The sequence below is a fragment of the Amphiura filiformis genome, chromosome 8, assembly GCF_039555335.1.
Source record: "Amphiura filiformis chromosome 8, Afil_fr2py, whole genome shotgun sequence".
Taxonomy (NCBI): Eukaryota; Metazoa; Echinodermata; class Ophiuroidea; order Amphilepidida; family Amphiuridae; genus Amphiura; species Amphiura filiformis.
In genome coordinates, this window is record NC_092635.1 from 56,204,035 (window position 1) to 56,230,805 (window position 26,771).

Here is a 26,771-nt window from a genome sequence, read left to right on the forward strand (position 1 = left end):
GATGCATCGAACACTTGCGAATTGCAAAGATGTATGGCGAACATAGGCATCTGAGGAATCAATCTGTTCAATATTGCCCATCACTAATTTTGCAATCAATCGTAAACAAAAAACGTATTTCCCTGTCACTTCGACGTCATATTTTTACCCCGAATTGATGCAACTTTTAACAAAGTAAAGGACACAATTAGTTCAAACCAGTAAGTTAAGTGACAAAGTCGCTTTTGTCAATTGAAGTTGCACTGAACAGAAGTAGTCAGTACAGTATACTGTTGCTAATATTTTAGGTAAGCTTAAAAAGTAAATTTTTCATGTCTTGTCTATACTAAAATGCAGCAAACCTTTTACGAGCGCGACTACCGTGATGTTGCAAATTCGGCGCTAACAACGCGTACGGCGCACAGTTCATTCATAAATTTCATCTCAGCAACAACATATCGCCTTAGCAGCCAATCAGAGACAAGTGCGTGCAACGCAGTATATACGCGATGTATCCTTACAATACGCGCGTCAAAGGTTTTCTGCATTTTAGTATACTATAGTATAGATACTATCATGACTATAGAGCGATAAACATAGTTCGCAACGCAAACTTAAAAAACCGGCCAAAATAGACACGTCATTTATCGGTATGACATTTTCGTATTGGTGCTGCCCTATTTAAGTTTGCACTGAAGTGCCATCTCAATGAATTTGGTGCGCCAAATTTGGATCATGTGCTGGATAAATAATAAAGTATTAATGAATGCTGGACGGTTCGCACCCTTTCAATTTCGGACCCGTGCACTTTCGCCCCCTTTCTATTTCGCACCCGTGCACTTTCGCCCCTTTTATACCGCTGGTATTGTGCTGCTGTTGATTGATGCACGATCGATTGCTTGAACTCACGGCGGTGCGGCGTGAAAGTATGTTTATAGTGCTGGGGCCACGGTCATGATAAACCCGGGAAGGAAGGAAAGAAAGGATATTTTATAACAAAATAGAGGAACGATTTTTTTTCTCAGTATATATTACAGGCCAGATATTTTAGCAGCAGGCTTACCCAAAATAATGAAATAATTAGAATTCAATGATAAAAATAGTAATTAATAATAAATAGTAATAATAATAATAAATTTATATTTAATTATTAATTATAATATGTATAAAAACAGTGAAAATTTGTTCCAACTGACGACCAAAGGATGGATCCAAAAGGATACAAGTGTCAACAAGCAATGGATAAAATTAAAAACAATGAAAGTATGACACAACATCCAATGGGGGAGTAACACAAAACATATAAACGAAGTTAATTTAATAATATAATATGATGATAATAATAATAATATGATAATGATAATAATAATAATAACAATGTTAATAATATAAACAAAGTTTATTTAATAATATAATATAATGATAATAATATGATAATAATAATAAGAAGAAGAAGAATAACAATGATATGAGGATGAATGCAGATTATTTTTATCATATTCATTTATTATAAATTTTTTGTCTCTTAGTGAAATATTGTATTAGTCTATGTACATTTTTGCATTATAATTATCTTTTAACAAACTTTTATATTTTATATTTTAGTAATGTTTTAATATCCACACGGACATGTGGAAGATCAATATTGTATTGAACATGTTTTACCGTGTATAAATAAAGTTATTATTATTATTATTATTATTATTATTATCCCCTCACTTTTCTCAAAAAAAATGAGATTTTTATACCACTGGAAACCTCTGGCTACATAATGTTTATGTCCAAAAATAATTCTTGCAGATTTAATTGTCTAGCAAAAATATTGTCAATTTTGAATTACGTTCTGGTGTACCAGAACGAAATTACAACAGTGGCCTATGGAGCAGTGTAATACACATAGTCATGCATAACTCGCATAATGCAAAATCGGAATCAACTGAAATTTTGGGAATAAGATTTTTCAAGCATATCTACCATGTCTACTAAAAATGTCATAAAAAGATGATACTAGGATCACGAAATACTCCTTTAAGATAGATGTCATTTATGCGCCGGACCCTATAGCCTGATCATGCAAACGAAAAAAGAAAGAAAGGAAATAAAGAAAGAAAGGGAAAGAAAAAACCAAATCCAAAGAAATTAAGATGAACTGAACAAATCTAATTGATAAAAATCAATTGATTGTTTAAAACTGTTTATTATGTGCAGTGCAGCAACATCCAAAAACAAAACAGGGTTCAAAAGACAAAGCAGCTTTATTAAAAAAAAAAAAGAAGAAAAAAAGGCACTATAAAAACGAAAACAAAAAGGAAAAAGAAAAGAAAAATAAAGAAAGAAATTCATCTCCTTTACACGATCTTTATTATCTAAGAAATAGATGCTATATTACATTATTGACATCTTCGAGTTCAAACATCCCGCCTTAAAATTGTCGGCATATTTAGCAGATTAAGATATAAGATGTGCCGTGGTGTTAATAAAGCATCGTCATAATGAGTCCGTGATTGACAGGCCAGTAAACAAAATGAATCATGAACACATAAATGTCAATCATTTACAATGCAGAATTGGATAGCATTTTTTCCACAAATTTGTTTATTTACTTTATGTTATTTATTAAAACCATATTTATACAGGGCTATTACAGGGGCTCTGTGTCATAAAAACAATATAGGCCTACATAACAATTTGTAGAATTATACATAAGCCCTATATATGTAAGAATTTTTTAAAAACATAAAAATGCATAAACATCAAAAAATCATACATCACATATATCAAAATTCATTAAAAGTATTTACATTTCTTTGTTTTATACAATTTACGTAACACTTGTAGAAATATATATTAAATTAATTAAGAACACAGACAAAATACATCATTCATTAAAAGACATAAAAGTTAAAACATTTGGTTCATTATTTACATTTCTCATTAAAACGAACAGAAAACTTTCCTGATTAATAATATTTTACGATCGTACGTCAAGAGGCATATGGCACTTTTGCGTGTCTGTTTACGGTACCCTACCATTGATTGGACCCACACCATACCCGGCGCTTTCGCGTATGTCATTCATTACATAATGGGTTGAAGGAGTCACACTTTATACAATCACGCTGCGCTGCGGCCTGAGAGACTTGTCAAGCAATCGATCCGCACGGGTGTGTTCTGGGATCTAATATATGCGTGCTACTGCCTAGTCACCGTAGGGCTACATTTGAACCCATGTCACGCCCGGCGCTTTTCGCGTACTAGTGGCAGCTAATACTGCGGTGAAGAAAGGTGGTGAAAGTCGGCACAGCATTATCGCAAAGCTGCTGCAGGCATTTGTTTTGCTTTGCGCATTTGTCTTTGAGAAATTTGCTAAATTTTTTTTTTCCATTAGTGTCATGTCAAAGAAGATCAATTCGCAACATAAAGATGGGATAAAATTATAGATTATAAGCCATCATATTTTTGGCCATATCAATATTAGGCCCTATAAATTTTATACTTTATAGGCCATAAATAATTGAATACTAAATTATATAGCCTATTATAAAGTACTAATAAGGTAACATAATTCTAATAACAATAATATAATAATAATTAATATAATAATAATAATAATATTAATTATAATAATAATATAATAAAAATAATTAATAGGCTTAAAATAAAATAAAATAGAAATGAAATAAAATAAAATATGCCTAAGTAAAACAAAATAACAAATCAAAAACATAATGAATACCAATCTTTAGTCGAAGCACATTTAATATATCGTAATAATATTATATAGGCCTATTAAATTCAATCGAACCGGAGAGTCCATCAACATACTATTTGCTTTTGTACACGCTGGACCCAGTACTACTGGTACTGCAAACACAGACAATCAACACTCAAAAGTCAACCAATACTATACACATACAACACCCCACTGTACCGCCGGGAGTTGAAGCGATCGATCGTGCATCATCAATCAACAGCAGCACATTACAAGCAGAATAAAAAGGGGGCGAAAGTGCACGGGTGCGAAATTGAAAGGGGCGAAAGTGCACGGGTCCGAAATTGAAAGGGTGCGAACCGTCCTGTTTCCGTATTAATTACATAGGTAACCCAGGCCAACCGTAGTTAACACATTTGCTGGTCAGCCAAATTCGCCGACAATGTCAATGCATTTTTACATAGAAATTTAAAACTTGTGCCCAAGAAAGAAACCTACATAAATATGTTTTCTATACTTCACTTGACCCAAATATATGATTTTTATGGTGATAAGTCACCCGCACATGGAATTTTAGAGGATTTTGATAGCAGTTCCATTAAAAAAGCTGCTATCGCCATGAGACTAAGATCTAGAAACACCCCGAAATGCCGCTTTGGGGAATTTTGCTAGCTGAATCTTTTTGATGAAAGTCAGTCTTTGACAAGATGTAACTTTGCTACGGAAAGTGCTATGAAAAAAAGGTTTTCAGTTTTGGCTTTGTTTACTCAAGGACTTTAATTTGATATATAAAATGATGCAGTTTGATGGCAAATTTGAATTCACCTAGCATACCTAAATTACAATTTCAAGCATAGGTGCAAGGCAAGAAGTACAAGAAGCTGCGTAATTAATATTATGACAAACATGCAACTATTTAAGCCACAGGAGGCTTGTATTTTTTAGTGCAAACTCTAATTGAAATCATGCAATGACGTTGCACTAGCTTTTTGTATACACTTCATCCCATACCGTTGTGCAGAGCTACTACGGTATGGGTTCCCTGTACTAATAAACTTAATAAAGCTACAAATTATTATTATATTCATGACATTATCATGATAATTGATTGAGGCCCCGGATTGAAGCATGGATGTTGAATGTTCTGATCATGTAGTCTACAGTTTCTGCCAGAGAAACAACGGTAGTTGTTTACATTTTCAGAGCGTGCACAGCGTAAACACAGAAATTTTATTTCAGCACAGACAACAGACACTAAAACCAATAGGGATTTCATGACACGTCCCTCTGACAGACTTGAAAAATTAATAAATGTAGACATGGTACTTGTATATTATGTAAGCCTAGTGACTTGTTCTTTTGTATAGATTTAGAGAATAAAAGATAGGATTTTGTCTTTTGCCTATCCAATATCGTGTCATAATGGATGCGCCGGCATCCACTACTGTGAATATTGGCCAGCCCGGCGCACGATATTGGATAGGCAAAAGACAAAATCCTATCTTTTATTCTCATTCTTATTCAGTTTTAATGTATTTTTGCGAGAAAAACTGCCGTTTTTCAGAAAAAAATAAAGTTACTTTTGTGAGGACATCCCCGTTGTTTTAAATGAACGAAACCATCACGAACATCTAAGCCGCCGAATCGCGTTCTTAGTTCTCGCGTGTATTACGTAACGCATTATCGCTAGCGATCATTGAGGAGCAACAAGCGTGTCGCCGTTATGCGTGGCGGCGCGTCGCCCTGACTATAAATATCACTATCAACTATTGTGAGATATTATACACCAGAAAACCAATCAAATTACGTGAATTCTTTACAAGACGCACCCATTGAATAAGAATGATGGATCAATTTTCATTTTAGGGAAATATAGTACATCGAGAAAGGCCCTATCAGTGTGTTAGCACAACCATCCATGCCGCCAGGCGTTGTTGTGCTATCTAGTGGGTCCATTGTAGGTGGACTACAGAAATTTGGTTAACCGAAGTTATGCATGGCGCAGAGAGGTGTACCCGAAAAGCTCCGACAATACAATACATGTAGATTTAACCGGGAGATTTAACCCCCTGAGCACTACCTGCCGATCTAACATTGCCTCTGATTGGTCAATTACATGATATTTTCACTTTAATCACCAATCAGAATGGAGCTTTGCAAATAATTAACCCAATTTTTTGCCCGGTGAAATTATTCTAAAAATGTTGCTGATTGGTCCAATTGATAATGAAAACTATTTTTTGGCCAATCAGCAGGTAGTTCTCATGGGGTTAATGAGGCAAGAAAACCAGAAACTTAAACATGTCCATAGTATCTGACACCTGGGATCTGACAATTTTGTTTTGTGATTTTTTTCACCTCACAGGTGGTGATACAGGATTGATTGCATCATAGAACCATGGGGAAAAACGATTTCCTAACACCAAAGGCCATCGCTAATCGTGTCAAGTCTAAAGGTCTACAGAAGCTACGATGGTACTGTCAGATGTGTCAGAAACAGTGCAGAGATGAGGTGAGACTGAGAGGCTTTTTATAGATTTTGACCCCTGAACCTGATCCTGAACCATAATTAGATGACGTACCTCATAAAGCAGCTACTCCGTATTTCCTTGAATACATGTCGTCGCCCCCTTCAATTAAACGTCCCCCCCACTTTTTTCAACCAATACATGTATGTTTAAATAATGCTGATATTTCCATGCTATCATAGTATAAAGCTTGCCAAGGTCTGGGGCCAAGGTGCACAAATGGTCGCTAATGATGGCGTCGGTAATTGGCGAAAATCTGGTCGTACACCCGGAAGTAAACTGGAAGTCATCGTTCCTAATAAGTTCATAGTTCGTAATTTCAGCATGAGTTTTAAGCTAAGCTAATAATTTGCATGGGATTACTGTTCTGTAAATGACCTCTAATAAACGCCCTCCTTTTGGAAAATGCAACGCCCGTGGATTTGTTTCATCTCTGTAAGCTAACCTTTGATCAATCTGAGAAAGAAATGACTCATGTCTCATATACCACTACACAACACAGTCCAAGTTGTGAGAGACCAACTCGTATACCACTACACAACACAGTCCAAGTTGCGAGAGACCAACTCCTATACCACTACACAACACAGTCCAAGTTGCGAGAGACCAACTCCTATACCACTACACAACACAGTCCAAGTTGCGAGAGACCAACTCGTACACTGTATACCACTACACAACACAGTCCAAGTTATGCGAGAGACCAACTCAGTATACCACTACACAACACAGTCCAAGTTGCGAGAGACCAACTCCTATACCACTACACAACACAGTCCGAGTTGACCCTAAGGCCTAACCCTAATCCTAATATGTAGTCTTGTGGTGATAGTCTTATTTTTGCATAGTTTTTGTGAATCATAATCGCAAATTGGTATGGTTTTTTTTTTTCAGAATGGCTTCAAGTGTCACACCATGTCAGAATCACATCAGAGACAGTTGTTGTTGTTTGCAGAAAATGAAAATGAATACTTGGATGCATTCTCAGAGTGAGTATTGGTGTTGTTTTTGAGGGGAAAAGAAAGTGATGTATGGGTTGATCACCTCATAACCAGCAGGAATTATTGGCTTTTACTACTACGACAAAAAATTGACCCATTAAGAGTGATGTACATGTAGTTGACCTGTCTTGAAGAAAGGAGACAAAGTATAGGACTTGATTTAATAATTTGTGATGCTTCTGGCGAGATGTCACAAGACAATTCTCCAAATAAAATATATTAATAATTATTGGTGATCTTATATAAGCGTGTCGATTACGATTACTGATCAAACTGTAAGTGTTTAGTCTTGAGTGAATAGCAGTGTACCGTTTCAAACACTCAATCTGAAACAGAAATGTGTGAATTAATTTTGCACACTTTTTACAAAGAATAGAACTTTGACAGGTTAAAAAGAAGGACTCAAGCTTAGAAAATTTTGAATATAGTAATAAATATTCTATTTCAAGATGATGTTCTCATTTCAATCACAATCACGTTTTATGGCTGCAAGCCATTTTTTTCTGAGAATTGTGTGAAATAATGAAATAATCTTAAAATCTTCACAAGCCACGAGTGAGCGACCTACCTAGTGTTAAAATAGCCTAGTGGAGTGAAGGGGAAGGTGATTTTAGCTCTGAGTATTTACCCAGAGATGGAACCGACACTCAGTCTATGTATCTTACAGAGAAGAATATGTTATGATGCATATCTATTGTTATCCAACAGCATGTTTTAAATATCGTTGTTGGGCAGGAATACCCTCCTATGTGTCATTGGCCCCTGAACATGTTTAGAGCAAAACTTCCTATGTAACCTCTTGGCAGTTTTGTTTTAAACATGTTCAAGGGCCACAAGTACATAGGAGGTTTTTCCTGCCCAGCCACGATATATGTTTCAAGCTTACTTTTTTTTATAGTATCCCTACATTTGTATTGCTTTCTTTTTCCCCAGAGAGTTTTTTGATGATTTCATGGAGTTGCTTAAGCGTCGATTTGGTGGTCGACGTGTGCATTGCAATATCGTCTACAATGAATACATCCAATTTAGAGATCATGTTCACATGAACTCTACCAAATGGGAGACACTTACAGAGTTTGTCAAATGGACAGGAAGGGAAGGTAACATAACAATTATTCAGTTATTGTTTTAGGTTTTGTAAATGGAATATTAGTTGGGTTATTTCAGTTGAAATCCATGCACCCCATTGGATGACATAACTTTAATCTTCCACACAGGGAGTGTGAATTTCAAATGGGGTTAGCATAATGGGTAACTCCATTTGAAATTCATACTCCTTGTGTGGGAGATTAAAGGGGTAACCCTATTGGTTTTGGATATGGATTGTCTTTAAAATTACATAATAATATCAAATATCGCCCCCTTTATGCTGCTTTGTGAAAAAACGAGAGCATTTTCAGCGTAAATGTGAATAAATAGCCAAATTTGCAATCCAATACCTTGGTATACGTGAATTGCATTCTGGGTAGGCAAGCAACAACAACCATTTCCGTTCAGTATGACGAATTTAATGCTGACATGCTGTACAATCAATGCCCGCCCGTATTGAACGAAAAATATTTGTTTTTTCGTACCGTTTCAGAAAAAAGGAAACAAAATATATTTCCCCTTGCAATATGTACATTTCAAATGAATATAAAAAAGTTGGGGTTAAAAATGGAGAGAAAAAAAACATTCCGATACCGGATTTTGAACCGGTACCTCTCGGTAGAAACAAGAAGCAGCTAACCGACTGAGCTAATCCGCCCGCTGCCTCCATCGTGGAAATTTTATAATTAAATACGGCACACCGTCTAGACGCGTCTCCTCAGCAGTTAGTGTGGTTCGCTTTTTTCACAGAATGTGTATGACGCGAAACCAAAGTAGCTGTTGAGGAGACTGATATTTCGAGCTATTTCGTTCATAATTCCCGGCCCATAAATCCAAAGTATTTACCATTGTTTACAAACCGGTAGCCTGTAAAAGCCGCTGTGTTTCATGATTTCTCGAAATACATCGACTTGGAGCGTCAAATTTCAGGATAGTAATGAGAAAAATAGTATCTATTATGTGATACCAAAACCTCATCAACAATGAAAAAAAAATCGGGGATGATGCTGTCGATCGGGTTACGGACCTTTAAGGTCATTTCAACTAGAATACCGAAAAGATTCACCAAATGGTACATTATGGGGTTATTCCTTCATGTAATTTTGCACAAAATTAGGGTTAGGGTTAAGGTTAGGGTCAGTTTAGGGTTAGGATTAGGCTAGGGTTAGGGTTATGATTAGGGTTAGAGTTAGGATTAGCTTACACAAAATAATTACATGAAGGATCGACCCATTATGGGCTACCTTGATATAACTGGAATTTTAGGCACAAACTAAAACTGGCCTTCCGTGAAAATACTACCGGAAAATAACGGTACAGACCCTTAATTCCTATTGGGATTTTCAGAGAAGGGAGCTCTCAATTTGTATGTGCAATTTACCCTAAAGCAAAGGAGCCCCATTATTCAAATCTTTATGGTAGCCCATTATTGGGAGAAATCAATGCATACACTCTTAGATATACAAACTTTAACATTCAGGGTTCTGTAGTTATAATCCTATTTGATACATGTTAACATGTTAACCTAGAGTCCAAAGTTTACCGTTTTCTAAAATCCATTTTCCATGTTGTAATCCGTGTTGTAAAATTTGTAAAATTTGTAAATCTGTGTCATGAATAAAGCTTAAAATGAATAAACAATGATATTAATGTCATAATAAAGTGTTCAATATCGTGATCAATCTGCTCTGATTGGAATATTCTCACGATAATAGGCCGACTATTATGATGTTTGGAGGGATATAGGGGGTTCATGCCTTGGTAATATACCTTTATTTGGGTATTATTAAACAGTATTTTTATCATAAAAATTGACATACACAAATGAATGATTATTTTTAACATCTTTTAGCAAATTTTGTCACATCAGCAACTTAGTTTTGAGGGGGTCTCGAAACTAACAACCTGCAATTTTACGCTCATTTCATAGAGCAGGTCATAAACTATCTAACCTGTTTTCTCGGTTTCGATCAGAAAACAGGGATGTAATTCTTCCGGAATTTGGGAAATGACGCCATAACAAAATAATTCATGAAATGTCTTTTTTTCTAACATATTCATGATTGGATGATGGTATTTAAAATCATAAAAAGAGCAAATAATATTTTTTTGGATGTCGGAGATTGATATCCATTTAACCCTTGCCGTAGCCTATTCCCGAACGAGCCCCCATAAATGTTCCAATGCCTCATGCAAGGGCTCAGCCATCCGGCCAAAACCAGCTCGATTTTCTAGAAATGGATTGGTGTTTCTATTTTACATCCATCCCTGAGAAAGACTTGAAATAAATGTTATGATAGAATTAACATTCAATGTATCAACTCCTTTTTTCATCTCTAGGTTTTTGCACAGTTGACCATACAGAGAAAGGTTGGTTCATGACGTATATAGACAGGGATCCAGAGACATTGAAAAGACAGGAAGCACTAGCTAAGAAAGAGAAAGTAGATCTTGACGATGAGGAAAGGATACAGAAGTTTATTCAGAAGCAGGTGGAGAGAGCATCAGATGAGAGTACTAATGAAAAGGTGGGTGTGAGGGCTGGCTATATCAGTTGAAATCCATACATGCCTAATTGGAAGACATGACCTTAATCCTCCATATATTTAGGGCGTGAGAATTTCAAATGAGTTTACCAAGATGGGTGATTCCAGTTGGAATCTACACCCCATGTGTGGGAGATTAATAAAGGCCATGTCCAGGCCTAGAAATCTGTGGCAGTGCTGGCGTTTTTGGGTTTTCGCACAATGATTGAAAAAATTACTGCCCTCATACAGTCTGATTTAGTCATCCAAGATGGCGGCTGTGGTGAACGAAAGATCTGCACGCAACCGATGGCTGTTTTTGCTGTTAAAATGCCCTCTCAAATCAGTATTATTGTATAAATTATTAATGATTTAAGTAAATTATACCATAATTGGCCATTTAGGGGGTTCAGTTCCTTAAAAAATGATGTATAAATAGTCATATGGGTAGTCAAACTTGGTACATATTTTTTTCTTTCTGTAAACTGCCAATGCATTGCACAAATCCATATATGCATTCGTCTGATTATGTTTTAGGAGAATCTTTGTGTCAGATATCTGAGCCTGATGTCTTGTGTAGGGGATGGATGGATTTCAACAGCAGTAGCCCATTTCTTCATGAATTAATACTAAATGAGGAAATCAATAAGTTCCAAAGATGGGAGAATTTGTTCTACACATTTTGATACCTCACTCAATTCCATATTTGGCGTTATTTGAACAAGATATCAATGGGAGAGTCAATGGAAATGCTGTCATTTTTGAAATGTGATATTTTGTCAATGATATGAAAACAATTTGAAGGAAATTTAAGTCATTGTGACAAGTAAGGTACCAAAATAAGCAGAATAAATTTATTTACCCATAGAACTCATGTATTATTATTGTCCTACCTCCTATTAACCCTAACTGAACCAGGTCTTACCGAATCTCACTATTAAAACCACTACATGTGCATGCATTGCACGTGATGCAATGATGCAATCAGCCTAAGTCATATATACCCAGGGAATCGCTGGCCGGGCAAGCGTCACCTGTGTGGATGCAGGCTGGTGATCTTCTGCGTGGCATGCGAGGGGTCCGAGGTTCCAATCCCGAGGGTACCAAGTGACTTCTTTCTTCATCTTCTCCCCTTTTTCGTTTCTTCTTTCCCTTCCGATAGCAATATTGTAATAATAATAATGTAATATTACTTTTTGCGCACGGTGTAGTTAGCTCAATCAATAAGGCACTAGACTAATAAGCCATGCAGTGTCATTAGAAAGTAAGAATTCAATTTACACAAGTTTTGAAAATTAACATTCTGTACTAGTTTTGAGGGCTGATGTATATACAATTTTATAATAACTTTGTCAACTTCTATGTATGTTTTCATGAAATGAAATGTAAACCTCTGTGTTCTTACATTAAATAATTTGTTTTGAGTTTATTGACTCACTCAAATACCACTTGCAAAACAAGTAACTATGAATCGGCTCCGATCAATATGTTCCTCATATCATTTGGTTCTTTTCTCTCATTGTATGTTTCAGTCAGTGGAGTACACAGAATTCAAAAGAGACAATGAAGAAGAGAAAGTTACCATCAAATTTGGCAAAATGCCATCATCTAGTAAAAGCACAAGTGAAGACGGTGCCTCCTCCTCATCATCAACATCATCCTCAGGAAGAGATGCTGGTGCCAAACCAAAGTAAGTTGTTGTTACAATGTATGTAATGCTGGACAGTGGCGTAGATTTCTTTTGGACGTTGGGGGATTGGGTTGGAAAAAATGTCTTGAGTATAGTGAATCCAGCACCTTTGGCAACAGAATAAGTTTATGGTACACATATGTGCAAAGCGTGTGAAAAATTTTGCCATATTGAAACTAAACTGATGAAATATGGTATAAAAGCATGATAAATTTGCATGAAGCACGCAAAAATTTGCACTTTTGGAGCTAAAATGGCCAAATATGAGGTTATTTTGGTCAGAAACCCACATACAGGTGTCAACATTGGGGGGATGATTGTATAAATATTGGGGGGATTTCCCCCCATCCACATCTCCCCGGGATCTACGCCTATGATGCTGGAGCAACTTTAGAAACGGGTTATTTCCTTTATTTAGGCTATTCCAGTTGAAATCCATACACCCCCTATGGAAGACATGACCTTAGTCTCCTACACAGGGGGTGTAGATTTCAAATGGAGTCACCCATTCAGATAACCCCATTTGAAATTCACACTCCCTGTGTGGAAGATTAATGTCATGTCTTCTATAGAGGGTGTATGAATTTCAACTGTAATAGCCCATTTCTTGGTGCTACACTATTATATATATAGCCACCTGACCCTAAAACCTAACCTTAAAGGTCAATGTAAAACCTGATCTCTGTTAGAGCAGTGGTTATTCTAATTTTTGTTTCTTTTGTTTTCATTACGAGCGTACTTTGCTTTGTTTTTGCGCGATGTCCAACTGGGGGATGTGTACAGTACTTAGGAAAAAGCAGGAGCAGATTCAAAAGATTTTTGCTTTACTTGCAATAAATTATGCATTATGTGAACTGCATGTTTCATAATGATGTATATTCAATTATTCATATGTAGCGGTAAATGTAAATGGAAAGAAAAATTTCTACACTACTCAAATTTGGTAAACTCACCAGAGCGCTTTCACCGGGTCAACTGGCATCTTCAGCGGATGTTATTGCTCTGAAGATTTGTTGTTGCTAGTGATATAGAGACACCTCCGATGATGTCACAGATGTAGGTGACGTCAAACGAGAAGATGTTGTAGCGCCCCCTTGGTTCAGAAGCAAAGTACACCAGATTGACTGGGAAAACATAGAAGTGTTAGAGAGAGAGAGACAAAGGACTTCTCTCGTATAGGGTCTTGGAAGCAATCCATATTACATGTAGAACTAAAAGACCCAGACTGAACCGTGACAAAGGGTTTGACATCGACCCTGTCTGAGACAACCTTCTGCCCCCTGGAACCAAGGGGGTGCATTTTTCTTGTTTGATGTCATCTACATCTGTGATGTCATCACTAGCAACAACAAATCTTCAGAGAAATAACATCTGCTGAAGACGCTGGTTGACCCGGTGAAAGAGCTCCGGTGAGTGTACCAAATTTGAGCTGCTTTAATTTTGTTTTCTACATGTTTCATATTTGTAAGTATTAATAATATTTGGTGTTGTTTTCAGAACATTACCAAAGAGCAGTGCATTATTAGGTAGCAATGAGGACAAGAAGAAAGAAGGAAGCAGAAAAAAAGAGAAGAGGAAAACAGCCTTGGAGGAGATCATGGAGGTTAGAATTATCTTATTCATATCTCAACATTTTAAAATTAAAAATGTATTATTTTACATTTTTGTTTGTGTATGAAACTTTTTTTTCAGTAATGTATAGTGCAAATGGTTGAAGCATTGGGTTGTTCCATTTAAAATCCACACTACCCCTGTGGAAGATTTTGGAAATACCTTCCACGGGGGAGTATGAGTTTCAAATGGAATTAACACATTAGCAGCTCCATTTGAAACTCGACCTCCCTCTAGATCTGTGGAAGATTCAGGTTGAATCTTTCTCAGAGGGTGTACAGAATTCAAATGAAGTTGCCTAATGTGTTCATTCCATCTGAAATTCATACTCCTCCGTGACAGATATTTCCAAAATCTTCTGCAGGGGTAGTGTGGATTTTAAATGGAATAGCCCATTATTGTTCCAAAAGGGAAGTGTGACTGAAATTGTCTATTCAACTATTCTAAACACCTCAAAAGAAATAAGTCCCCCTCTGAACATGTCGTCATAACATCGCAAGGTTTCGTTTTGTACCAACAAAACTAACTTTGAAATAATTATATGACTGTTTACTAAGTGCTGTGTGAAAATGAGAGATTTCCATGACTTCAGGGCTGAATGAGCCTAAATTGAAGACAAAAAGTGCCCTTTCCAAAAGTCACAAAGTAGGCCTATGCTTGTTAACTGCAAGGCGTATTGGGACAAGGAATGGAACTGACCATCTTAAGCTCACTGTGCTGAACTCTGCAGTATGGGGATTTGTATGGCTGAATGATCAAGAATCGATACACATTACAGTAAATGTTCACTTGGTGAGGATTTTAAACTGCACTCAAACATGGGGTTTTCCATTAGTAACAAGCCATGACTCAACTTTTTGACAAGCATTGTGACTTTTGAAAAGGGCAGTTTTTGCCTTCAATTTAGGCTCATTCAGCCCTGAAGTCATGGAAATCTCTCATTTTCACACAGCACTTAGTAAACAGTCATATAATTTTTCAAAGTTAGTTTTGTTGGTACAAAATGAAACCTTACGATGTTATGACGACATGTTCAGAGGGGGACTTATTTCTTTTGAGGTGTTTATTATAATAGCCCATTATTGTTCCAAAAGGGAATGACTGAAATTGTCTATTCAACTATTATAAACACCTCAAAAGAAATCTGTCACACTCTGAACATGTCGTCATAACATCATGCAAGGTTTCGTTTTGTACCAACAAAACTAACTTTGAAATAATTATATGACTGTTTACTAAGTGCTGTGTGAAAATGAGAGATTTCCATGACTTCAGGGCTGAATGAGCCTAAATTGAAGACAAAAAGTGCCCTTTCCAAAAGTCACAAAGTAGGCCTATGCTTGTTAACTGCAAGGCGTATTGGGACAAGGAATGGAACTGACCATCTTAAGCTCACTGTGCTGAACTGCTCTGCAGTATGGGGATTTGTATGGCTGAATGATCAAGAATCGATACACATTACAGTAAATGTTCACTTGGTGAGGATTTTAAACTGCACTCAAACATGGGGTTTTCCATTAGTAACAAGCCATGACTCAACTTTTTTGACAAGCATTGTGACTTTTGAAAAGGGCAGTTTTTGCCTTCAATTTAGGCTCATTCAGCCCTGAAGTCATGGAAATCTCTCATTTTCACACAGCACTTAGTAAACAGTCATATAATTTTTCAAAGTTAGTTTTGTTGGTACAAAATGAAACCTTACGATGTTATGACGACATGTTCAGAGGGGGACTTATTTCTTTTGAGGTGTTTATTATAAACCATCGATGAACAAAACTATTTTGTTTGGAGGGGGAGGGTAACATTTCACTGTAGAAGTAGTGATATAACAGGGAACAGGAAAATCATCATTTAAATCATAATTTCTCGGGCTTGTATCATTTATTTTCGATCCTTGCCTATACTATTTGTGTCTCACATTGTGTTACGCTCTACTAGGGTGAAGCATATAGGCCGCCTCCTTCTTTAGGTAATTAATCTTGTTACATCACTACTTCTGCAGCAAATTATACCCGCATGCGAAGCATGGACGGGTATATTGTTATCCTGTGGTTTCTTCTCCTCCTTCTCCATCAAACACATCATTCTGTCAAGGCTAGCGCTAAAACTACAAAGGCCCTGGGGCCCATATGTGAGTACACTTATGGGCCCTACCCGTCAGAAGTGCCTTTTGCCCATCTTGGCCCCAGAGGTAAAAGGTCACGGGCCCCAGGGGCCCAAATGTGAAAAATACAAAGCACGCCATTTCTCATCAAATGAAGCAGCCTCAGGACCCTGAGTTGGTACACTGATAGCCCTAGGGGTACTCTATATTTACAAATATACAAGAGCCCCATATGTTATATATTATGGGCCCAGGGGCCCAAATGTTAAAATATGGTGCAACAAATTGACAAGCCTAGCTCTAAAATTACAAGATCACTAGGGCTCATATGTGGCATATGTATGGGCCCTAAGTTGTAGATGTGCCTTTTGCCCATTTTGGCCCCAGATGTACAAGGCTGGGGGCCCCAGGGGCCCTAATGTTAAAACAAAGGGCGGCCGTTTCTCAGCAAATAAAGTAGCTACAGGGTTCAGATTTGGTACACAGATAGGTCTTTTAATATTATATTGTCATATGTATATATAACCCCCATATGTCACATAATATGGGCCCCAGGGCCCCAAACGCTAAAACATAGGGCCAGCCGTTACTCAGTAAATAAAGCAGCTACAATGCCCAGCTTGAGTCTACTGATAGCACTTGAGAATCATACTTTAACATAATGAGCCCCATAAGTCATATATATTGGGCCCCAGGGCCACAAATGTTAAAACAAAGGGCCGGCCGTTTCTCATCATATAAAGCAGCTTTATAGCTCAGAGTTTGTACACAGATTGCACCTAAGAATTACATTGTTATATGTACATATGAGCCCCATATATCACATAATAGTGGCCCCAGGGCCCCAAACGCTCAAACATAGGGCCGGCCGTTACTCAGTAAATAAAGTAGCTACAGTGGCCAGCTTGAGTCTACTGATAGCACTAGAGAATTATACTTCAACATAATTATTACATTATTATTACATGGGCCTCATAAGTCAAATATTATGGGCCCCAGGGCCCCAAATGTTAAAACAAAGGGCGGGCCGTTTCTCATCAAAGAAAGCAGCTTCCGGGCTCAGAATATGTACAGAGATAGCACCTGAGAATTATATTGTTACTAACACCCACACACCCCTCCACCCCACACACGTAGGACTAAACAGACAGATCGTATTATATCACTCATACATAAATTCTAGACAGTTCATTGGTTGATTACCATTTATCATTTTTACTATCACCCTCTCCGTGTGATGGTCTTTACCATCATGTGCTCTGCCGTAGTGCGCCTGCGTCAAGCCGTGCGCTGACTCTTGGACTCGCCGATTTAGTTATGGGGTTGCCCCCAAAATGTAAAGTATATCACGGCAAAACATGGTGTTATGTTGATGAAAAAATGTATATCATACCTTAAATAGTATTTTAGTAATAGAATTTATGCATGAGTGATATAAAACAAATATTAACTGTCTTAAATTTGTGTAATGGTCGAAATATAATCACTCGGTGAAAGATGTATTGTTCCATACCACTCGCCGTTCCGGCTCGGGGAATGGAACAATCCATCTTTCACCCGTGGTTATATTTCGACCATCACACTCATAGACAGTTAATATTTGTATATTATATCATAATTGGAAATACAAGTAGGTATGTCACAGTGGCTGCACAAAAATTCTGTCATACTGTGCACGCATACATAACAGTGAATCAAAAAGCGCGCGGATCAAAGTTGGCCAATTTTTGAAAACATACATGTCAAAAAACGATTTCCTGGTTATGTTTCATTGATCACAATAATTTGTCTTTTTAATATATGGTAGGTGAAACATTTCCTAAATCACTATCAACTCCATGAAATTAAACACTGCCTAGTTTAAGAGTTAAGACCTGTTTTATGATTTTTTTAGATCGTCCATAAATCAATAAATATAGGTCTCTCGAAATAGAGGACCTAGTACCACCGGTCTGAAATACCAGTGTTTGTTATCATGTATTTTTTTCCTTGGACAATGAGTGAAACACTTCCCTATACCAATTGAAAACTCGGTGCACTTAGGCAATTAACTGCAGTTTCTTTATTCAACATCACAGCAGGTTCATATTTGACAAAATCATGCTGTATGAATAAAACATAAATAAAACATTGAAAAAAGTAAAAATTACATATGCCTAATTAACATAAGAATGGCATAAATATATAATTAGATGTAATTAGTTAATTTGCATAATTAATGACTTTTTGTGTATTTTTTGTTACCAAATGAAAGAACTTTGGGTACTTATGTGTGCAAAAAAAACCGCATCCTCATATCATGTACGGTTCTCTGTTGGCATTATTTTTGCATATTAATTAGCTGGACTTTAAGCTTTTATTTGTCTGCAGATTGGTCAAAATGGCTAAAATTGTATATTTGGTGGATTTATTACATTTATTCGAGGACAGATTTTTTAATCTTGTTTTCTTTAACGAAGTCCGGAAAGATATGCAATTAATCTGTGATACTTAAATCAATGCTACCTTTTCAAGTAAGTGTCCGAATAAGCATTACAAATCCCAAAATTACCATTTTGCCATTTATAGCAATTTGTGGCAGGTTTTCACCCGATTTCGGGTATCTTCAAGTTGACGTTACATCACTTTGCATTATCCGATTTCAATTCTGTTTTTTGTTTTTTGAAGCATTCATAACGATGATTCAATTAAAAGCGTCAAATAACATGTTTCTGCTGCGCTTATTTTTGGGGTGATATACCTAATACAAGCGTGAAACGTTAAGGCTGTTCAGTTAAATTACATACCCATTGGCTGTTCCATTTAATTTACATACTCCCTCTGAAATGGCCCCAAAAAGGCTGTTCCGTATAATTTGCATTCTCCCTCTGAAATGGCTGATCCATTTAATTTACATACTCCCTCTGGAATAGTTTCCCCCTAATCATATTGCATAGCCTCACTGTGAGTAAGAAATACTGACAACAGCAACCTATGGAGAGTAAGAGAGACAACTCCCCTGGGAGGGGACTTTTTATAATTTCTTTATTTTAAGTGCTACGACAGTGCAACCTACATTCAATTAAAGCTTGTGACTTGGACTTTCACTTTTTACACATTTTCTGCCCAATTGGGCGACTTTTTACAATTTCTTTATTTGTAGTCCTCAGCAAATAAGGACTGTAAGTTTGGGTACACCGATAACATGCGGGTATAGCCGTATTTGTGTACAAATATATAGCCTTCTAGTTGTTGATTACATTTCTCGTGTACACTTGTGAAACATCAATGTTATTTTCTGCTCACGTCTGGTTTATGTAGGGGAGGTAATTAATTTGTAATAAACAAAAAAAAGGGTTTGTACAAGAAGGCCCTATCTGCAATTATAGCTGCCAGGTGTCATACTTTTAGATGTGTTCAATATAGAATGCTGAAATTATCAAATGTCTATAGGGCAGCTATTGCAGATAGAGCTTTTTATGGTTTGTTTTCAGAGTTATGCTGGTTTCATACTTTCCTACCGCTTTGGCGCTCTGACAACGATTTTGCTTCACTGCACAGCTGTACCAAAAACGCTAGTGGTGACCAGCGGCAAGCCGATATATTGATCACTTTACTGCTTTGCCCAAAGCTTCAGATCGCTAGGAGTTGAATTCAAGTCAACTATGGGGCCGTGCCGCTGACAGGCGGTAGAAAGTATGAAACCAGCATAAAGTGTATAAAAGTGTATAAAGTGAGTTTCTCATCATTCATCTTTTCAGGAGGAGGCCAAGAAGAAAGCAAAAATAGAACAGCAGCATAAAGACTATTGGTTAGCAGAAGGCATCGTTGTCAAGGTTACAACAAAGCGACTCGGGGAGAAGTTTTACAAGAAGAAAGGAGTGGTCATGGTGAGTTTGATTTGGATAAACTTTAAGCAACCTCTTCTAAACTTGCATTGGGTTATTCTATTTAAAAAAAACACAATCTCCTTAGGGAGGTTTTTGAATTCCAAGCAAATTTAATTAGTGCAAGTCCTTTTATTTTAATCCAGAAATGGAAAAAGTGTGAACAATAAATTTTTTTTGAGAATCCAATTGTGTAAAATCCAACCCAATTTCAACATACTTAATTTGTGAGCAGGAATTTATCCTATAAACAGACAAACAATATCATATTGTATGTTATGAATTTGGCAGACAGCCGAATCTGGATTTTTCTTTTGGTAAATTCATGTTACGCATGCATTATTGTTGAATTAGCAAACAAGGGATCAATGCTTTACCTATAGAGGGCAGCATTTCAATTTTATTACCAGTGATAGATCAGGGTGATAACAGCGTAATAAGTAAGCAACAGAGGGCAGCATACAGGGTTAGCTAACAGTGCAGCACAGTACAGTCGACGATGATAACTGTTGGAAAATTGGTATGCTGCCCTGTATAGGCAAGGCTTTTATCCCTTGTTCGCTAATTCAAAAATAACATGAATTTACCAAGAGCAGAATCCAGATTTGGCCGTCTGCTAAATTTATAACAACATCATCATAACATTTAGTCTTAACTGGAGATAAATGAAAAAGTTCACTAGTTCACTATTTTACTAATCTCTTGAAAAAAGAGCCAAAATCATGCACTCGAGTGATTCGAGTCACAAATATCACAGACTTGGAACAAGTCTAAGCATTCAAAATCTTGAGTATATGCCAAAATTTGCTCTAATTTTCTTTTTTTGTGTGTGTGGTACTTTAATAAATGGTTGGTTAGGCCTATAAGAATGAAACATGTCTTTTCCAAAAATTGGAATGCATAAACTGAAATTAGTCTTAGTACAAGTCTTTGGACTTGATTGTCACAGCATACGAAAAACACCCTAAAAATGCATGTTTTTGGCCCTTATTTCCAAAAATTAGCTAAATATTAAAATATGACTTTTATCGCTAGTTAGGACTAACTAAAGGATTAGGAGCTATGTTTCATGTGGCAAAACAGGACAATATTTTCTTTGTTCAAAAAAATTAGTTGTGTATTTTTCTGGAATAGGGAGTAATACCAGTAATACTTGTTGCTATTCACAGGAAGTAATCAAGAAATATGAAGGAGTGATCAAAATGACGGATACAGGATCAAAAATCAAGGTAGACCAAATCCATGTGGAAACTGTCATCCCAGCACCAGGTAAACACTGAGGACTTGTTGCACAAAATTGAAGGCTTGCATATTGTCACTCTGCTACGATAATTGCCTCAAACTTATTTTTCTTTTTGTAGTTTCGAGAAGAAGAAAAAATATGGTTCAAGTATGCATATAAACATATTTTTATTCACCAATCTTTGGACAAGAACAAATGATAATGAGACAAATTAAAAGGAATTATCAGAAAAAAAATAGGGTGATTACATAACTGATAGATGACTTTCAGAGCAAAATCTTCAGATAAATAGCTGAGTTAGGCAACAACACCTTAATTTTCCTCCTATATGAATAACTTCAACAAGTTTGGCCGGCCAAGGTAGACCCTGGTGTCAAGGTATGGCTGTGCCCATGTGTGGCACCCCAGAGGTCCCTGGTGCAAAACCGCACCCGAGAATTCCTTCCTTTTTTCCTTCCCCCTTGCCAAAATAGGCCTGGGCGTTAGGGTTAATGGAACGAATATGGTACATTTAGTTCCTGGCTGTGTTTTATGAATACAAAACATTGCTACAGCGTTAGAATGAATGAGAGTACAGTATATGACGAATTGATGTAATTGTGTTTCCCACTGCAGGCAAGCGATTATTAGTTGTGAATGGACCATACAGAGGCTGTAAAGCATCACTAGTAGAACTCAGTGAGAAAGATTTTGCTGTCTCAATAAAATTGGAATCGGTAAGTTGACTAGGTGGTTAATGGACCCTTGGGGAGGGGGCACTCGACTTTGGAAGTGGTGGGGATGTGCGGACAGCAGTTCGAAACTAGTGAGAGCCTAGACACTAAAATTTTGGATCAAAATATAAAAGTTGATTCAAAATTGGCAAAAAGTCATCAAAATTTGAAATATTTTGAAAAATTTGAAGAAAAATAATTAAAAAACAGCGTAATATGGTGAGAGATATCAGAAATTTGTCCAAAATTCTTGAAAAAAGGGGGTTTTGGGTGACAGGAAAACAAAAAAGGGGGTCATTAGAGCTATTGGGTGAGAGGGAGTTCAGTAAAACAAACAAAAGGTACCGGTTATTGGGTGAGAGGGAGTTGAAAAATGGGGGTCAATGTGGACGCACATCCCTGTCACCCATTTTCAGTGGTCAGCGAAAAGGATCCCTTTTCAGAAAGGTTTCAAAGAAGGTCTGTGATTAGGGTTGTTATGTTCACATGAAAATAGGTAATTATTTATGTTGGACATATGAGTTGGTTTTCCAGGCTAAACACAAAGAAAATTAGTTAAAAGGGAAATTCTGGTACATCAATGTAATCTATAGCAGGTTGGATATTTGGATAAGGATTATTGGATGAAGCCATATACCCCGTCAAACCCCCTTCAATTCTGTTTAAGAATTACATGAAGCAAGAACTAAAGTATCAAAACATATATAGTGTGGGTGCTCCTTGGATATTCATGTTAAGTAGATTTATAAGCCTATATCATTATCTTGTTCTTCCCTGCAGGGCCCGCTTGCTGGCAAGGTGGTCAGGGAAATCCCCTACGAAGACATCTGTAAATTAGCTCCAAAGGAATCGTGACATACCAGCATCTCACACAAGGTTAACACATAATAGTGAATGTTACACTGAATGTGTTACTAATGTTGACTTTTATAGAAGATTTCTGAAGACTGACTGAATACTGAGGGAGAGCTTGGTGCAGTGGTTAGAGTGCATACTTCTGATGCACAGATCTCTGACATACCAGGATGATCTCAGGGTGGTACATTGAACCTTGAATGGAAAACAAGGTGGTACCTTGATGGACTTGTATACACGTAGAAGCCATTTCCAGTGTTGAATATTGGAGACAGCATGGTGCAGTGGTGCACCAGACCCAAGACTTAGGTTGTCTACTTACATACCAGCATTTCCAGAAGATTATATTATGTAGAACCTGAAACTATATACATGTTATTACATTGATGACAACTTTTATGGAAGATATCTGAAGTCTTATTGCAGAAATTCAGAAAGAACTTGGTGTAGTGGTTATAGAGCCTTAGAGTACACACCTGTAGGGCACCAGACCCCTGACTCTGGTTTAATCCTCGGACATACCAGCATTAATTAATTAAGATTAATAACCATTGTTGTGAATCTCAAACTGAATACAGCTCAAAACTACTTTTATTTATTCAACTACCCGAATGTATGAGCCTTCACTGCCGAAACTGAATACATGTTGATGCACTTTTATAGAAGATTACTTCCAAAGACAGTGATTAAATATTAAGGAAAAGCATGGCGCAATGGCTAACATACTCGCCTCTGATTTGTGAGACCCAGGTTCAATCCCAGATGGAGCCATATATTGGCTGGGAAAAAGAAAGTGAAGGAACTGGAAAGTGACTTCAGGAGGGCGGTGTAAAATGTGATGGAAAAAAAATAGACAATTGTCAAAAATGGTCCAAAAAGGCCTCAAATTCAAACTATTCTGGTGACCAGTATCCCATGTGGGAGGGGCAAGATGTTTCACAGGGGGCAGCATCCTCCATTGGTTATGCCAGTGGGTAACCTCTATAGCTTAAATTCAGACTATTTGCTCTACACATGGTGTATGAGAACCAGGTAAATAAAGCCTGAGAGTACTCCTTTCTTTGGATATGTCAAGTTGTCGATCCCATACCTGTAAATTGCAATCAATTTGAAGTTAATTTTAACCTGTAATTTTGCAATCAAAAGTTGTGAAGAATAGGGTGTTACACCAATTGCCCAGATCTGTCCTATAGTTTGATCAGCCCATAATCTGCGGGAATCATTAGGCTTTTACCATTATGCTGAAAAGTAGACCCACGTTAAGAGTGATATAGTTTACCTGTCTGGTCTATATTGTGTGTGTTAAATAAAGTAGACTAAGTATTGGTCTTGAATTAATAACTATGATACTTCTGACGAGATGTTACAAGACAATTCTCAAAATAAAATATATCAATATTAATGAGCGATGTTATAAGGCCTGTCGATTATGAGCTGATCAAAGTATATATAGCTCACAATTTATTCTGTGGGATTAGTGCATGAAGGCCCTATCTGCAATAACTGACGTATTATAGGGCAGACATTTATCATTTTTGCATTCTGTATTTAATACATCTAAACATACCAACAGCTGACAACCATTGCAGATCAGGTTCGCAGGATCTCATTTATCAGATGACTCCTACCACTAGTCTGTGAATTCACAGACTAGGTGAAGTAAGAGATGTCTGTGATATCCATGCTTGCATGGTTCCGCCATTATGCACCATGTGCGGGGAGATCCTCGAACTAGCAGCATACATGAAAGGAAGAATTACGTAACCTTCCACAGAATGTTATATGACTGGTTCAATTCCCATTCACGTATGCTGCCAGTTCGAGGCGCTCCCGCACATACTGCAGTGCATAATCACGATAATTGTGGAACCGTGCAAGTAGTGAATACGAGTTCCTGCGAACCCGAGATAAGCATTCTTGCAGTAAATCCTCAATGTTGATTTAGAAAGTGGACCCCCTGGTTCTTAGGTCTACAGTTGTGAAAGAGAGTAGCGAGACTGATGATTATTTTTGACTTAAATCATACTCAACTAACCATCTCTCAACAAAGATGGGGGCAGGTTCAAACTTGCAGAAGTCTATGACACTGACCAATTCTTAAGGTCAAAAGGTCACGACCTGATTATTAAAAATCAGTCTCACTCTCGCTGATGAAAGATGGAGTATAGCTATATGAAAATTCTGAGAGGTATGAATAACTTACTTGTGTTTGGATCAAAAGTTTTAATTTTAATCATCGATATATTGTAATATCATTATTTTAAAGCGTTGTTTACAACCAAATAAAAGCTACAAAGAAGACATGATTATTACTGCATTCTTTATTCATTCCAACTATCTCATCAACATGATCAGATTCATTCAATGACATTTTTTTTTGCCATTTTCATTATTATTTTTTCCCCTGTCACACTCGGGGGAAGACTTTATACAATATTAAGGTGACCAAATATGCATGATTCCAAATAAATCAAACATGGTCAAAAGTATTGTGCTATTTCAGTTGAAACGGAATAATTGACCTTGACCTCCCAAACAGGTGTTGATTCAGGTTTCCATTCAGGTAAGGGGCGGTGCAATAATTATAATCTTTGCACATGCCAAAATTTTGGGTTCCCAATTTGCAAACCTTAAATGGTCTAGATATATGCTATCATAGCGAGCATTGAATGTTTCTGTAGTTTTCCTATGGCTTGCTAGAGCTGTTTTATTTAAAAGGTGCCCCATAATTGTGTGCCAAAAATTGCTTCCCCCCCCCATTTTTAGCTTTTCGCCCAATTTACTCTCTACCAGGGCTCATAATTATTGCACAGCTCCTAATCCCATTTTGAAATTCACACTGCCAGTGTGGAAGATTAAATCATGTCTTCCATAGGAGGTGTATGGATTTCAACTGGAAAAGCCCGTTATGGAGCAGACGACACTGAATGGGAGCTCCATTTGACATTCACACTCCCTGTGTGGAAGATTAAGGTCATGTCTTCCATAGGGGGTGTATGGATTTCAACTGGAATAGCCCATTTTGGAGCAGACGACACTGAATGGGTAGCTCCATTTGAAATTCTGACTAGTCTTTCATAGCAGGCGTATGAATTTCAACTAGAATAGCCCAATATTTGCGCCAGTCATAGGTTATAGGGACAGCGTAACTATCTGGCATTTGTCAATGAAAATCGAGACATCTACAACATGAAATATTTCATAAAATATTTCTCCTTAGAACAGAGGACAATGCACTGCATATAAACATACATAATTCATTTCAACATAATACTGAAACACATCGGCAAAGCTTAAAATACCAAAATATATTCCTTTGGAGACCAATTTTGGCACAACTTTCAAATTCAAACACTACCAGACTGGTTTTTTAAACCAGTGCATTATTATAGAAATTGCAACTAAATATTTGTCAGACTTTCTCTATTATACAATACGCATACAACATTCATTATATTTTGTTAATTTATTGCTTTCAGAACTTCAAAAATGCCACCCATTGTTTTAAAATCATGTTACATAATTCGCTTGGAATGGATAATAGGGATTGGATGGTGTGGCACTGTTTTTTTCCCATGGGCTCTTCCTCGATTTTGACATACAGAAATTTTGACATATGCTTGAACATGTTACGGTACAAATTTGTGCGTTCATTATAGTTTTGGAACATATAAACCCTGTATTTCTGTATATAAGCACCAGGATTTACAAGTACAGTCAGAACAATAAATAAGGTAGTAGTTTATGAACTATTAAACTTTTCAATTTAAACCATACTGAAGTAAACAAAAAGTTACTTAATATTTACTTGCATAAGTATTTTCTTGTTAAAATTTCAGGAATAGTCAACAAATA

General features: G+C 36.8%; 1 protein-coding gene across 2 annotated transcripts; it reads left to right on the forward strand.

Annotated features, from left to right (window-relative positions):
- Positions 1-92: 92 nt before the first annotated feature.
- LOC140159255 (DNA/RNA-binding protein KIN17-like) lies at positions 93-25,325 on the forward strand. Of its 2 annotated transcripts, none has more exons than XM_072182666.1 (11): positions 93-287; positions 6,057-6,203; positions 7,114-7,208; positions 8,154-8,320; positions 10,650-10,837; positions 12,367-12,524; positions 14,022-14,127; positions 19,980-20,108; positions 21,275-21,374; positions 21,964-22,064; positions 22,842-25,325. In XM_072182666.1, exons 2-11 carry the CDS (start codon positions 6,090-6,092, stop codon positions 22,914-22,916), a joined length of 1,233 nt encoding a protein of 410 aa, XP_072038767.1. In that variant the 5' UTR covers positions 93-287; positions 6,057-6,089; the 3' UTR covers positions 22,917-25,325. The 2 variants fall into 2 exon arrangements, with proteins under 2 accessions (XP_072038767.1, XP_072038768.1); XM_072182667.1 differs by having other exon boundaries at positions 93-200.
- Positions 25,326-26,771: the final 1,446 nt, after the last annotated feature.

What these genes read in the sequence shown, in the direction of transcription:
- LOC140159255 (XM_072182666.1), top strand. Translation starts at nt 6,090, where the DNA reads ATGGGGAAAAACGATTTCCTAACACCAAAGGCCATCGCTAATCGTGTC. An exon ending in CAAATGGACAGGAAGGGAAG is followed by an intron (nt 8,321 to 10,649) that starts GTAACATAACAA and finishes TTTCATCTCTAG; the next exon opens with GTTTTTGCACAGTTGACCAT. An exon ending in CCTTGGAGGAGATCATGGAG is followed by an intron (nt 14,128 to 19,979) that starts GTTAGAATTATC and finishes TCATCTTTTCAG; the next exon opens with GAGGAGGCCAAGAAGAAAGC.